Source organism: Tympanuchus pallidicinctus, unplaced genomic scaffold (genome assembly GCF_026119805.1).
Source record: "Tympanuchus pallidicinctus isolate F22 unplaced genomic scaffold, pur_lepc_1.0 scaffold14, whole genome shotgun sequence".
NCBI classification, from domain to species: domain Eukaryota; kingdom Metazoa; phylum Chordata; class Aves; order Galliformes; family Phasianidae; genus Tympanuchus; species Tympanuchus pallidicinctus.
The window spans coordinates 752,407-767,678 of record NW_026294659.1 but is presented as its reverse complement, the minus strand read 5'-3'; the positions used below and the strand labels follow the sequence as shown (position 1 = coordinate 767,678).

At 37.3% G+C, this 15,272-nt stretch overlaps 1 protein-coding gene across 3 annotated transcripts in view; it reads left to right on the top strand.

The window, feature by feature from the left end:
- CTPS2 (CTP synthase 2) overlaps positions 1-15,272 on the top strand; it is a 60,754-nt gene that overhangs the window by 37,433 nt on the left and 8,049 nt on the right. For all 3 annotated transcript variants that reach the window (XM_052673901.1, XM_052673902.1, XM_052673903.1), the window contains exons 14-17: positions 6,375-6,471; positions 7,607-7,662; positions 9,263-9,359; positions 12,604-12,748. In XM_052673901.1, coding sequence (XP_052529861.1) covers positions 6,375-6,471; positions 7,607-7,662; positions 9,263-9,359; positions 12,604-12,748 — 395 coding nt within the window. The remainder of the gene's footprint in view (positions 1-6,374; positions 6,472-7,606; positions 7,663-9,262; positions 9,360-12,603; positions 12,749-15,272) is intronic.

The following is a 15,272-nucleotide window of genomic DNA, read 5'->3' as shown; positions in this document are numbered from 1 at the left end:
TTAATACTTGTTCTTTTTAACTTAAACTTTTTATATGCTATCTAACTTCATTTTGCCCTTGGAGACCCAGCCTATTAGAAGTGTGGGAGGGAGGATAAAAATGATTTCTTGTATGGGCACCACTTTTGAGAAATTGTATGGGCTCTGTGATACTTTGTAGGAGAATTCCTGCTGTGCTGGCTGTATGTTGTGTATGATGCTGTGCCAGCTGGTGACAGCCTAGAACTTCTGTGGTGTGGCAATATTGGCGTGCTTCTGCTGGTTGCTCAGTGAACATCTGTGCGTAGCATTTGAGGGGGTTGTTGCATTATCTGCTGAAGTGATCTCTCTTCTGCCACCCACACTTTTCACAGGAGGATGTCTGAATTATTTTGGGTGTGTTCACTTGATGTCATACTAATTAAATACCTACTTGATTTGCGTAGTATAGAGGTGATAGTACTCTATAGATGTTACTTTCTTTAGAACTAGTAGGTAAAATATTTCCTATTAGCTTGTACAAGCTTGTTAGTAAATAATGATCTTTAGACCTATTTGTCCTCACTTGCTTTTTTGGAATCGTAGAATTGCTCAGGTTGGAAAAGACCTTAAAGATAAGAGTCCAACCATGACCTAAGCATACTACCCTATCTCTAACAACCCTCTGCTAAACCATGTCCCTGAGCGCCACATCCAAATGGTTTTTAAACACATCCAGGGATAGTGACTCAACCACCTCCGTGGGGAGCCTATTCCACTGCTTCACAACCCATTCTGTAAGGAAATTTTTCCTGATATCCAACCTAAACTTACCCTGGCTCAGCTTGAGGCCATTTCCCCTCATCCTGTCACCTGTGAGAAGAGACCAACTCTGATCTCGCTATAAGCACCTTTCAGATATTGAAAGAGAGCAATAAGGTCTCTCCTCAGCCTCCTTTTCCCCTAGACTTTTTGCTAGGGTTTCTCCACGTGCATCCATATATCTACTTTTTTTTCCTCTTTTTCTTCTTACTTTGTTATATTTCCCTTTCTGGAGATGGATTTCATATTTTAAAAGTGTCTGCTATATCTGTGTATAAAAATGAATATGTGGACTTGTAGTTACTTTGATTTAGTGATCTAGCAAACGGAAAGTGCACAAGCATATCTGTGCTGTCATGTTAACTCTAGGTTGGGGCCCACTGTTAAATCCAGGAATCTTAGTGGTACTCACAGGCGCCTTGTGATAGAAGTGAGTCACCTTTTATCTCTCCTGTAGTGGATGGTATGGATGCAGCTAGGCAAGCAACTTTTAAATTCTTTTAAATCATGCAGAACTTGGTTCCAGATACCTCTGTAGGTGCAAATAAGGAAAGCAAATTCCAAGAGATTCTTGTCATTTCAAGTTGAGGGCTAGAGAATTGATGTAAGGAATGCAGAACTACATTACAGTTTGGACAGTGAAGCTTATAAGGTTTTTGAAGGGAGTACAGAGGGGGAAGACGGTATGGATGTTGCACATTGTGGCTTGTGCTTTAAATAAAAGGAATTCAGATTGCAGGTCAGAAATAATCTGCTAGAATTAAGATTCTTTAACACAAGATGGTCTTTGGCCAGTTAAAGCTTATCTAGGTGGATAATCACCACCTAGATGAATCGGGAAATAATTAAGTGTAATGTAGAGCATGAGACTTGAAGCATTCTTGAAGTGGCTGGCACATTTAATTAGGGTAATTAATCTTTGCTATGAAATTGATATATCAGTCCTTTTGGTTTTCTGAAACTAGGTTGTGCACAGCTGTTGGATAGACAGTAATGACAAAGTACTCTTTGTGAGATAATCTAACTCACAAAGTTGTATTTGAAATTATCTCCTAGCTCTGTCATCTTTTTTAATTTTTTGTTAGACTGTTGTTTGCAGTATTGGGAAACTCTAAAATTTAAAGTAAGTGCCTTAATTACGTTTATATAATAAGCAGTACTTGCTTGAGTTCTATCAGTTCTCCAGCTGAGATGAGAAAGGTTGTGATGTATTTGTCATAAGGAGGATAACGACTCATGGAAATAAACTGTAGTGCTGTTTCCTTCATGGGAAGTGGGAAAGAAAATTCCTTTACTCCTTGCAGGAGAGCTTTCCAGAGGTCTAGATATCTCTTTCATATAACTCCTCAGAGGGTGGTGAGGCATGGGCTCAGGCTACCCAGAAAAGCTGTGGGTGCTCTGTCCCTGGAGGTGCTCAAGGCCAGGTTTGATGGGGCTTGGGGCAGCCCTACCCATGCCAGTGAGTTGGACCTGTACGTGCTGGTGATCTTGGAAGTCCTTTCAATCCAAGATATTGAATCATTTGATGAAAACAAAAGTAGAAGGGCTTGGAAGTTGTAGAAGAAGCGTAACTGTAGTGTAAATGAGTGTAAGAACTACTTCAGCCTTAATTATCTCCTGTAGAAAGTTGTAGCTTAAATATAAGAGCTGAAAAGAAAACACGCTTGCTCATCAGAACAAATTGCTTCAATTAAAGTTACAGTGATTGTCTTGAGCTGTTTTTCTTTTGTGTGCATGGTTCTGCAGAGTGGACTCAGCTGAGTGCTTAATAAGCTAATTAAATTTGTCACAGGATTTTGGCACTAGGGCTAGTGTAACATTGGCTTTCAGAACTGTCTGCAGTGGTTCTCTATAAATTGTCTATTTTTTGTTGCTGTTTGTTTAAAACTTAATAAGCACAGGGAAGTTTTTTCTGAATAAACATACTCTTTTATTAAAATAAGCAAAATAGAATGAAAAAATACTTGCTTACCGTGGTGAACAGGTAGCTTAGCATCATGCAGTCCTTCACTCACTCTCTCCCTGTCTCCCAATGGGATGGGGAGGAGATTAGCGAAAAATGAAACAAAACAAAACCCAGGGTAGCCAAGGTAGAGATATTGTGGCATTGCAGGACCTGAAACAAAACAGAGACAAAGCATTAATGTTCCTGAAGTGATTAGTAAAGTGATACAAGTTGTTGCATTTTCAGCGCCTTCGCTGCTGTATGTTGAGCATCTCGGCTTTTCTCATTAACTTTTATATGTTTTCTAATGACAACAAAACAACCCAAGTGGTAGATTTCTGAAAGAAAACTGTATTTCATGGATAGTTAAAGTTGCTGTTCATCAAGTGTGTGGTTTAAGACCCTTGGACTGTTTTACATTTACGATGTGGTGTGTTGTGTCAGTGATTCATTATTTGTTGACTGTCAGGGGTGTAATATGTGATCCCTGTAGTATTAACAGTTTTGAGAGACTTGGGTTGAAAAACAAAAACAAGACTGATTTATGTCTTATCTTGTATTGCATCCTCCCTACTGATGCTTTTGTGGTTCCTCTCCTCCTTTGCCATTCTTTACTCTTCAAAGAGCTAATGCATGGTAAGATTTATTTTATGGAGGAAAGCACAATCTCTTTGAAGAATCTAGTCAGTTGTTCACAGTAACAGCCACTTGATGATTTGTCTTTTATCTGCTCAAATAAATTCTGTAAAATAGAGCAAAGTTTTCCGTAATATGAATTGGTTTTCTGATTCTTATTACTGCCTTGGGTAGTAGAGCAGCAGTAGTGCTTTTCCTTTGAAAGCTGCTTGCACAGATGTTATTGCAAACTCATGTAATGTATAAATGTTGAGAAGTTGTGTGCTGGTAGCTGCTGAAGTTGAGCAGTGCCATGGAGCGTATCAGGAAGGAAGATCTTGTTTCAAAGTAGCTGTGTTGTTCATATAGGACTCCTTTTCTCACCTGGCTACAAAAATTAATATCTGAAGAATTATATTATCATAAACATTAAATCTTGGGGAAGAAAGAATTGATTTATAATGCAACATACCTACAACAAAACCTGAATGCACAGCATAAGCTGCTTGATATTGAAACTCATTAAAGCTTTTATATTGGCAGAAAATCTGCCACTGGTTAAAACAAGATTGAACTGTTCTATAATGTTTCTTGAAATATACCTCAATTAAAACTTATCAGATAATAGTGCAAGCTTTAATGGCTGCATCCCCTTCTGATTATGTCTTGCTGACCACACTACTGTAGATGTTGAGAGAAGGATCCAGTATTTCCAGAAGACAAAGACAAATTGGGAGAAATGCTGAAGTCTTCTAGTGGAATTTTTGTTGGGCTTGTAGCCCTGTGTTAGATTCCAATCCAAATTTTGGCAAAAGACATCAGCAGAGCAGATAAAGCTGTGCTTTTGTAGCCTGGCATTATGCCATTTGATAATGGCTGATTTTGAATTTTCCTGAAAAACACATTTAAGCACAGTAATTTAGTGAAATCTCCTGTAACCTGGATAGGCAGATCCACTTCATTTGGAGCCGGTGTTTTAACTGCTAAGTTCAAGTTGCACAGTGTCTTTTAAGTTGTATCCTTCTCCCTCACTGTATCCCCATCCTTCCTTCTATTCATTGTGTTACTCTCATAATGTTTTCATAGAAGATCTTAGCTCAGCAAATAATAAATAGCAAGGAAATTGTGAAATCTAAATTGTTATGAGAAAACCGGGGGAAAACCCACTGATAATTTTCTTGACAACTTTAAATATTCATTAAACAGACATTGAAGTGGAACCTTTGTGATTGGAACAGAAGCACATACTTGAAACATTTTTAGCTGCTTGTGACCATTTCATATCCATTTGACAAGAGTCTAGAGTGCAACTTTAAAATTCTGGGCAAGTGGTGGCGGGGGGAAAATCACCTCCTGGAAAACTTGTATGTGATTTTGGAGGGCAGTGTTTGACATATACACGGGTTGTTGTAAACGTTCTAACATTATTTCTAAGTAAATGAAAGGAAACCAGATAGTTTCACCGTTTCTGAAGTAATGTGGGTTTACTGCATTATTTTTGTGTGTTTTTTGAGCTGGTGTTGTTTTGTGTGTGTATATATATATATATATATACTTTTAAGCTGAGCACATTGCACAGTCCTCATCTTCATGTTTTTGAGAGGCAATTACAGGATTTGTAATATCCTAGGGATTTGATCACAACTTCTGCTGATGACATTTCATAATGAGTGTATAGTTTATAAATAACATTTTGAAGGTATAAGGTTATGCAGAGATAATTGCACAGCTGAAATGCATTGGCACAAGGCCAAAGGCTAAGCACTTTCCACCATCTCTTCTAAATTGAATAACTTCAGTTTATGAAGTGTATCATCAGAAAACATTTTCATTACTCCCAGAGGGCAAATTAAGGTTAATAAAAATCCAATTCCAGATTACCCATATGTGTGAATATTTGTATTTTTAGAACCTCGCGTTGTCAATTGTTTCTCACGAAGTGTACATAGAGAATACAGGGATGTGGGTGGTTGTTTCAGTTCATGTGTTCGTACTATTCAGAATAATTTTACCTCTCTGAGACACAATTTCTCTAAGCACAATTATGAGACTCGTCAAGATTTTTCAAACTGAGAAAAACTAAACTACGCTACTTCTGTTAAGCTGTTGTTTCTCACAGCCACTGAATTCCACCATGTTAGTTAACCCACGGGCAGCCATTTGATCCATCTGTTTCAGTCCACAATAACAGGCTTTGTACACTCTCTTCTCTAAATGTTAAATAGTATGTATGTTAAATAGTATGGCAGCCCAGTATTCTGTATACTCTTAGGCAGTCTGAGAAACAGAATGATCCAGTCACAGGATGGCTGAGGCTGGCACGCATCTCTGTGTCCATGAGCCTCTGCCCCAGCAGGACACCCAGAACAGCAGGGTGCCAGGCCCATGGCCAAGTGCCTCTTGGAGATCTCCAAGGAAGGAAACTCCACAGCCTCTGGACAGCCTGTGTGATGCTCTGTCACCTGCACAAGCACAGAAGTGCTGCATGGCTTTCAGAGGGAACAAGTTTGTTCTGGTTGCATACTCTGGAAAAACAAAACCAGCAAAAAACAAATCAAACCAAGTCTTTGGTAACGGTGATTTAGGAGGGAAGTTTTGTTAATCTTCTCCCTCTGTTAAGTTACTTATGTCTGTCATCTGAGACAACACGTGTGTTGGGGTCACCAGTTCTAGTTCTCTGCTTTTACAGTTTTATATAGCCTTGCTGTGAGTGCTTTCTTCTCTTTGCTGCCCCGTACCCTCTTCCTCTCAAAAAAAGGAGCTCCACTGTCTTAACAAGACAGCTTTCTCTGCTACTTGATATAAGAAAGAAAATTGAATATAAAGAATAGTATAAGGAAAAGTACAATAAAGGGCCTAGTAAACAGAGAGAATGAAGTGTTAGGAAAACTGAAGGCAAATAGTAATTGGAAAGGCTTGGCAGAAAACTGAGTGATGTTAATACTTATAAATCTACGAAGCCTGTTATGTGATTGTTGTGCTGTTCTTTTTCTTTGCTGGACCTTAACAGTGTTTAAACAATTTTTCTTTAAAGGTCATCGACATGCCAGAACACAATCCTGGAGATATGGGTGGAACAATGAGACTAGGGAAGAGGAGAACTGTTTTCAAAACACAAAATTCTATTTTAAGTAAGTTACGCTTGTGTTCTTTCACTTGCCTTTTTATAGGGTGATAAAGGATTTTATTAAAGAATTACAACCTGAAGCAAGCAGCTTCCTTGATATTATTCACTCTGATCATGTTTCCGTGAAATGAGAAAATCTGAAGTCTCATTGAAAAGCTGAATTAGAACCCATTGCTTTACACTGTTTGAAATAATCAATAATGTTTAGATCTGTTATTAGCCCATTTGGGACTCTATTATACAGCATTAATACAGGTGATACTAAAACCGTGTAAAGTAGAATTTCTTGTTTCTGAATAAATATGAGTATATTTTCTGTATTGCCGTGCCCCAATATTACCGTATTTAGTGATACTGAACCTACAGGAACTATCCTTCTGAGTTTTTAGAAGTTACATCTATTTCAGCAGGAGATCACACTGCAGTGTGCATGTACATTTAATGAAAAAATCTGATTTTAATATTTAGTATTTGCAGTATTATCACTCTTCAGAATCTTAGAGATAATTTTTGGCAGCTCTGTTCTTGTACCAACACCTTAAATGAGGCAGTACTCCTAATGAATCTAACATAAAGCAGAGTTTGGGCTGTCGCTGTGAGAGAAGTAATTAAATTCTGGTTTACTGCATACCGTGAACTTGTTTCTTGTTAGTTTGTGATGTAGAGGATTCAAGAGAGCTGCAAGAGTCATTTGCTAAAAAGATCAGAAACCAGAGACAAAAGCAATGTTCTGTTTGTCAGTAGGAGCAGGCAATTTGCCGAGTATAATCCGTAAGATGGAATGCTAGCAAAAGGCTGTGGAATTTCATTGCACATTTTGCATATGATTGTTATAAAACCAGCAGGGATTTCATGTTACTTTTTTACTCAAATGTCTGTTTTCATTATTATTTAGACATTTACAATTTAAACTCTGAAGCTTATAAGCTATTTCTAGTTGAGGAATACTCAGTATGAATCCTGAACAAACTTAGGTAGAAACTAAAATGATTCCAAAAGAAAACAGAAAGCTTGAGTGAGATGAAGTGTCCTGTTACAAAGTTTTCCACGTGAAAAACTTCTGAGTTTTAAATTATTAGCTATATTTATAATCAGTTAAAGCAATGCATTAGTATTAGTTTTTCTTGTTGTATTTTCAGGGAAACTTTATGGTGATGAAATGTTTGTGGAGGAACGACACAGGCATCGATATGAGGTAAGCACTGCTAATGGACTTTGTGCTCAAAACTTAAAGCTTAAACAAACTGTATTTCACTCGGTAGACATGACTCTTATTAAAGCCAGTGGGAGATTTCTTACATAACCATAGAACAAGACTTAATAATGTTTAGATAGTCATTTATATTGTGAGGAACATTCATGCTTTGGTTCACCTATGTAGGTGCTTGGAGCTGAGCTAACTTTGAAATTAGATCAGACTTCTCAAGGTTTTGTCCTGTCTTGCTGAGAAATTCTTTTGAGAGAGAGATTGCTCAATATCTTTGGACAATTTGTTCTAATGCTTAGCAATTGATTGCGAGCTATATTTCCTTTATATCTACCAGAAATTCCTTGTTTGTTTGGGTCTTTAATGTCTCACTCTTCTGCTTTGCACCTCCAAGCAAAGTCTGGCTACATCTCCTTTATACCATCCCATTAGATAGCTGAAGTCAACAACCATCTCCACACTTCACCTTCTCTTTTCCACGTTGAACAAACCTAGCTCCTTCAGTCTCTTCTGCATTATATGTGCTTCAGTCCCCTAAAAGTCCCAGTGGACATCCTATAGACTTCACAGTATTTTGTTAATATGTCTTTCTTGTGCTGAGGGGCCTGAAACTGGACACGGTATTGCAGAGGTGTTATTACAAGTTTTAAAGAAAAGGGAATAGCGTAATGACAAGATTGTTTCTTAGACTATTTTTTAACCACTACCTGACTTGACTTCCTATGAGATATTTGAAAGGCGTAGGTTTATAATCTTTAAGTGTATTGTTCCTGGGCTGACTGGGTTTAGATTATGCTCAGAAAGTCCACAGTCTGCTATAATCTAAATATAGGCAGACTTCAGGCATCTATAACTTAGATGCTAATCCAGATCACTTGCTTCCAAGCAGTTATCCCAATTCTACTGGCCTCTGGTATAGGTCCTCTTCAGTGAGAACATCTGAGGAAAGGCATCTCTATATATTAAAAATGCTATTGTCTAGGGAAACTGACAGTAATTGGGAATGCTATGTTAGTTCAGAAATGGTTCAGAAGGCATTTGAAGGTATCTCTAAAGGGGCCTAAACTGTCAGATGTATGCATGGTAAAATCTGGTTCAAACAATGCTAAGTTTCCTTTAAGCTGGGAAAAGAGTGCAGTGGTGGTAAGGGTGTTCAATTTGAATATTAATGGAGTAAGTAGAACATTATCAAGGAGATGAAACATTTCATTCTAGAGCTCCTGTCTGAGTGATTTTTGACAGCTTATGACAGTTGAATTGAACAGCCTTCCACTTGCTATAGTTGGCCATTTCAAAAATGAGGAACGCGTGCTCTTCAGGATCAGGAGGATAGTGAGCAAAAGGGACCCTGTCTTTAATCTTTTGTTTGTATTTATTGTTAAGTTTTTAAGTTATTGACTCATTTCCTGTTAATGTAAGCATGCCTATTTTTTTGAAAGCTACTACCCGAGTATCAACAACGAAAGCAAAAATTCTCAGCTCTTTTTCCAAATATTTTTGTTCTTGCATACATAATAAAAGCATTACGGTTATATCAAAAAGTTGCATCAAAAAATAAATAAAACTACAACTGTTTTCAATATTTCAGGTGAACCCAGAATTAACTCACTGCTTTGAAGAGAAAGGTTTGAAATTTGTTGGCCATGATACAGAAGGAAACAGAATGGAAATGATTGAACTGGAGAGTAAGTGTCTCACTTGTCTGTAGTACTTTCTGTATCTGTTAAAACTACATAAGCTATAGGTAAGTAAATGGCAAGTAAGTCAGTACTTACCTGTTGAAACAGCCAGGATCATGTTAGGAGTTACTGTTGAGTCCACTTGTGTATAACAATAAATTAAGATTCAGTGGCTTTCAAGAGCCACTGTCTTATGTTTCTCCTCAGGGATTCTGCATGAATTAGGTTATCAGAGAGATACATACAGTTTCTGCAAAATATTGTAATTCTAGCTCAGTGCTACATGGAATCACAGAATGTTTTGGGAAGTTGTCTATTCCAACCCTCTGTTCAAAGCAGCTACCTTCGATCAGGTTGCTGAGAGCCATATCCAGTCAAATTTTTTGTTGTCTCCAAATATGCAACTGGTTGGACTTCTTCTTGCCACTGTTCTTTGAACCCAGCAGTCTAGCCATTTTTAGACATTTTGTAGTTTACCCATTCCTTCCATAGCTTCCAATTCGGTTGCTAGGAAACCATGTTAAAAGTCTTGCTAAAGTCAGGGTAAAGGAAAGCTACAGCTCTTCTGTCATTCAGAGACTGATTATTTTTAATTCCTTTCCTATCCTTTGTGTCTGAAAATGGATTGGAGTAGCTTTTATTTTGTAATCTTGCTATTTGCCAAGTTGAAGCTGACTATGCTGTTCCTTAGGTTAATGATTCTTGAAGATGAGATTGATGACTGTCTTTTTCTGGCCATCAGGGACCTCCCCTGATCATGTTGGCCTTTTAAAGGTGAAAAACAGCTTTGTGATTACATTGGCCTTAAGTACCCTCAGATATTCTCAGTCATGTTTCAATAACTGGTTTATTTTATCTGAGTTGTATACATGCAGTATAACCAAGCTAAGAAACATCTCTGTATAAATCCCCATCTTTGCAAACGGAGACCTTCTAAACTTGACTAAGTGGTCAGTAGCCTGACTTAATTTTCAAGTTGACCCTGCTTTGAGTAGGAGATAGGACTAGAAACTGAAGTACCTTCCAAACTCAATGTGTGTCTCCTTCAGTTACCCCCATTTAGAATCAGAAAAAAAAATGGAGTATGAAAATCATACAGACAGCAAACTCCTGTCTTTCACAGAAGTAATTCGTATAAATAAAAAGGCTTAATTCTGTGAAAATCTGATAGGATTGGACTACTACACCAAGTATGGCTAGATGCTTTTTTGAAAAGATCTCTCAAAATGATAAGAAAGTATGCTGCTTTTTTTTATTGTTAAATGTTTACATAGTTCTGCTCATAGAGACAGCTTCTTAGCTTTTGCTTGAATCTTTGAGTAATTCCTCACTGTTAAGACACCATTGGCTAGGCGAGTATCAGACTCCTGAACATGAGGGCTACTTTACAAGCTTTTTTTTTTTTAAGTGACCTCAAATGCCGTTGATTTAGATAAGCTTGCACTTATCATAAAACTACACTGTCGTTCTATAGAGTGCTATTTCTGGAAAGATGTTTCTGAGAATTCTTTTTATACTCCATAGTATGCTGAAGAACATTCTTGTCATTTTGAACCAGGGTTTGAGTATAGACATCTATTTGAAATATCAAGCAACTGTACATAGAGAGTAAACTGAGAGCAAAAAGTATGTATGAATTCATTAACTGTTAACTGTCATGGTAGATTAATTTTCTTATGCAAGCTGAGACTGTTTGGGAGACTATTTTATCTGTCCTGCATAAAACAACTTTTATAAAGAGCATCGTTAGATAAATCAGGCAGGATTTTTTAAATTACATGTTACTGTAAAAAGAATGAAAGCAGCAGTAAAACCTGGAATTATTTCACAACGGGCTGCAAGGAGGCTGATTACTAAAGTCATCATAGAGAGGAGGGTGGGTTGAAGCGGAAGCACAGAAATAACGGCATACTAGATAGCTGAGGCAAAGCTTTTAGGAAAACATCCCCGCAGGAAATATTTGATGCTTTGTCTTATTTTGTTGCTTTAAAGAATTAAATTTCATAGCAGAGAGAGAGAAATTTTAGGATAAATTTAGGATCTCAGATTCTTTTTATGGCATAGCAACAGAACAAAGAGCAGTATACTTGCTTATATTGTTTATCTTCAGAGAATAAAAACCCCTACTTTCTTGTTATCACTTATTCCATATGGCAGAGAAATTCCTTGAATGTTTGGGATTGTTTTGGAAATTGACCAATCAGAAAAGATCTGTACTTACTTTCATCTTGTGTCCTGGTAGTAGAAATGGTTAACATTAGACTCCTTTAAACTGATATTTAGAGAAGGAACAGGTGCACGGCATGAAAGAGCACAAAAATATTGTTCCATCCTTATCCTTCCAAGAAAGATAGGGGTGCAGAAGCAGTATTCATGAGTTGCTTTGACTGGAGAAGCAGCTAAAGATTGAAGAGAAGACTACTGATTAGTGTAATAAATGACACTAAATGCTGATGATATTCTCATCCTTCATCACAGAACATACAGTGGGAAAGCAGTGCACTATAGGAAATGGATGCAATTTGTCTGTAAAAAAGATGGCTTCTGAATTAGGAAGAGGTTTCTAAGCAAAAGGAGAGACTATCCTAACACCTTTCCTGTGGGAGCAAAAAATCCTGGGGGTTGTTACGAGGACTTCTGGCCTTTGTATGTGAGACTACATGATGCAGCTTTATTCAATAGCAGGAAACAGTGTTATTGATCCAGCAGTTCCCTTCCAGGCCAAATTGTTTGAAACTTGTTTTCCCCAATTTTCGGTGTAAATAGCTTCTGTGTTCATCTCTTACTATGTAAATAGTTGCTGTATTGTAGTGCCTAATCTTTTACAAACTTTTTCGTTTTCCTCTTAGATGCACGTAGGTGCACGTTCTGAATATGCATGCATAAATATAAATTTTGGATACCAGAAGAGTAGGAAAAAAGCTTGGGAAATGGTTAAATTATGGTTGCCTACATAGCATTGTTTTCTCCTGTACGTCTGTAGATATTTATAATCCAGCTTTTAATTACATTGTTGGGCACATTCAGGTTGAATCGGGATGGTTTTTCATTGATTTGCTTTACTAACCTTTTGCCACCATTGTCAGTTGCTTTCCATGAAAAAAAAGGAAGTTATCATCCTTAAATTTACTACATGCTGATCTGATTTCTTGACTCTTATGTGGTATCTTCAAGAAATTTTTATTCCAGCAGTTGTTCTAGTACCCTCTTCTTGGATCTTTTAATTTTCTCTATGACATCTGTCTTGTAGATCACCCATATTTTGTGGGAGTTCAATTCCACCCAGAGTTTTCCTCAAGACCTATGAAACCTTCACCTCCATACCTTGGGCTGTTGCTTGCAGCAACTGGAACACTTAACGCATACTTGCAGCGTGGATGTAAATTGTCTCCAAGGTAATCTTTCTTATTTATTTGCCTGCAGTTTCAATCATGTTATTGGAGGGAGGAGTATTCTGTCCATCAGCTCAGAGGACCAGGAAAGAAAAATGATTTCTTCATATATTGATATATTTATTCCTGTGTATGCTCAGCATAAACTCTGGTGTAAATGTGTCTGTAAACAGCTTATTCCTTCCCTTCTTCATGTACAGAGGTTCTGAGGGTTTGATCCCTGTTACAACCAGAAGGAAGTAAAAAACCTTTAGTAAAGCAAAGTGAAGTTCATTTTGGTTTCTGGCCTACTCTGTTAATTTACAATGAAATGAAATTCTTACCCAATTATGTTTTCATGGCTGCAGAAATAAAAAAGAAAGCTATGCCCAAAGAAAGTGAGCACTGGAAAAGGAAAACACTTTAAGGCTAAAATAGAAGCATTTGCATAGGAAGAACTTTCAGGAGGGAATTTCATTGCTCGTTACAGCGCAACCACTCTCCGCCTGCTGAGTGGAAAGGATTTCTAATTTGAACTGTTAGGCCTCAGAATAGTAATGATGTCATTGAACATTAAACCTAAGACATGTCATAACAAGACTTTGAATCAAATTTGAGGAGATGATTTTCTGCGCACCTCACCCTATACTGACTACGTGAGTTGTAGTTATGCTGTTGACTGCCACAAACAAACAAAAAAATATCCACTAAAAAAGCTCACACAGAATATCACAGACAGTTTTGAACTAGTCACTCCAAGTCATTTTGTGCAGAGATTATGCTCTGTTAAATAGTCAAGTAGCTTATACTAATAGTTGAGTGCTTTAGAGGCGTTATACCCTAGAAGTACTTGTTTCCATTGGCTGGTAAGAAGCTGGTGATATCAAGCTTAGATGAAGATGTCTTGATGCTGTGTGAATGGAATCCTGTGCACGAGACTCAGCTGACAGTGGGAACTTTTATCCGACCAGATACGTTCTGGCCTCTTGGTTGTAGGTTTCGTTATTTTGTGTCCTTATCCCAGGCCCAGTTATGTGAGTGCAGAAGTCTGGCATGTTGCAAGTGAGGAGACTTTGGTATATGATGAAGGGATTCTTTAATTGAATTGTGTTTTATGGAAGCATAGAATCAAATGCTGATGGTGGATAGTACTGTTCTATAGAGACAAAAGCTTGAAAATATGCATTGAGGAATAGAGGTGACTGCAATTGTAACTATTGCACAAAGTTTTAATAGCTGTCATTTTAATCATTCAGATTTTTGTGTGTGTGAGGCAAATAATAATAATTGATAGATTTGTTTTTACTAGGTTCTAGAAAGCTTTTAACAATTATTTCTTTCAAACATCCACAGCCTATACTAAATGTAATTACATTTATCTTTGATTTGCATTGTTGAAGAAATGCACTTAGCTTAGCTCCTGCCTTTACTTGGGATAGCATTGCTGTAACAGATGTTTAAATTGCTAACACTCCTGGAAAAGGATTTTTTGGTCAATTATATATTAAAAAAAAAAAAAAGATGAGAAATGCTCCTCTGAAACTGTGTTAACTACTTAGTTTTCAAAGGAGTTTGAAAGATTTTCCAAGTGAAACAAATAAAACTTACAAGGAGCACCCATTTTTACGGTTCCCTGTGTTTTGTGACAAAAACATGGAAAGCAGGCAGTTTGGAGCTTATGAGCAGATTATTGAGAAATACAGATTTAAAGTTACTCGTGAGTGTTTGTTCTCGTAGTTTTGCAGCTGAGATTGGTTGCTGAGGTGAAGCGTTGTAGCACTCCATAGATAGCTCTTGTGCCCTTAAAAACTTTTAGCTGCCTCTCATATCATACTGGATCTTTTATCTTGTCTCCTTCCATGCATTAGACTGCATAGTAAACGTGATGAAACTTCTGTCAGTAGAACAAAAACCTCTGCAATGGGCGTGGATTTGGTAATAATGGGCATGCAAACATGCAAAGAGCTGATTTTATTGCTATGTTGTGAAAAGATGGGGATCTGAGGAAAAGCACTGAAACAAAGCAGAAAACCATAATGTAATTTCTCAGCAGAGAATGTTTGCTAACTCCAGTCTGATTGTATGTGTACTGCAACTCTTCTTGCAATTCACTGCAAGGCAAAATACAAGCTAGGGTACTGTATTTCCATTAACTATGTCTAGATTAGAAAGGGATTGAAGAGACCACAATTCTTCATCTCTACACACTCAGTAGACTGTCTTAGAAGACTGAAATGATTGACTAGATGTAGTGATGCTGTGCGTACTCAATGTTTTGTTCTGATTTTCTCTTGGTCTGAAGTATAAATATAAGGCCCTGTGAGGCCAGGCTTATTTATTTTTCTCCTCACCACTTTCATAGCCAGCTCATTTAGGTAAGGTTTATACATCACACATAATAGTAGTAGATTTTTGTGTTTAATATCTGTGTAGCAACTCAGTGTAATCTGGAAAGAAGCACATGTTTCTTCTTGAGAGGTAGTGATTGGAGTTTTTCTTCAGATTATTTATCAGCTGAATGTGGTTTATATCACAGTAAATCTTTTGA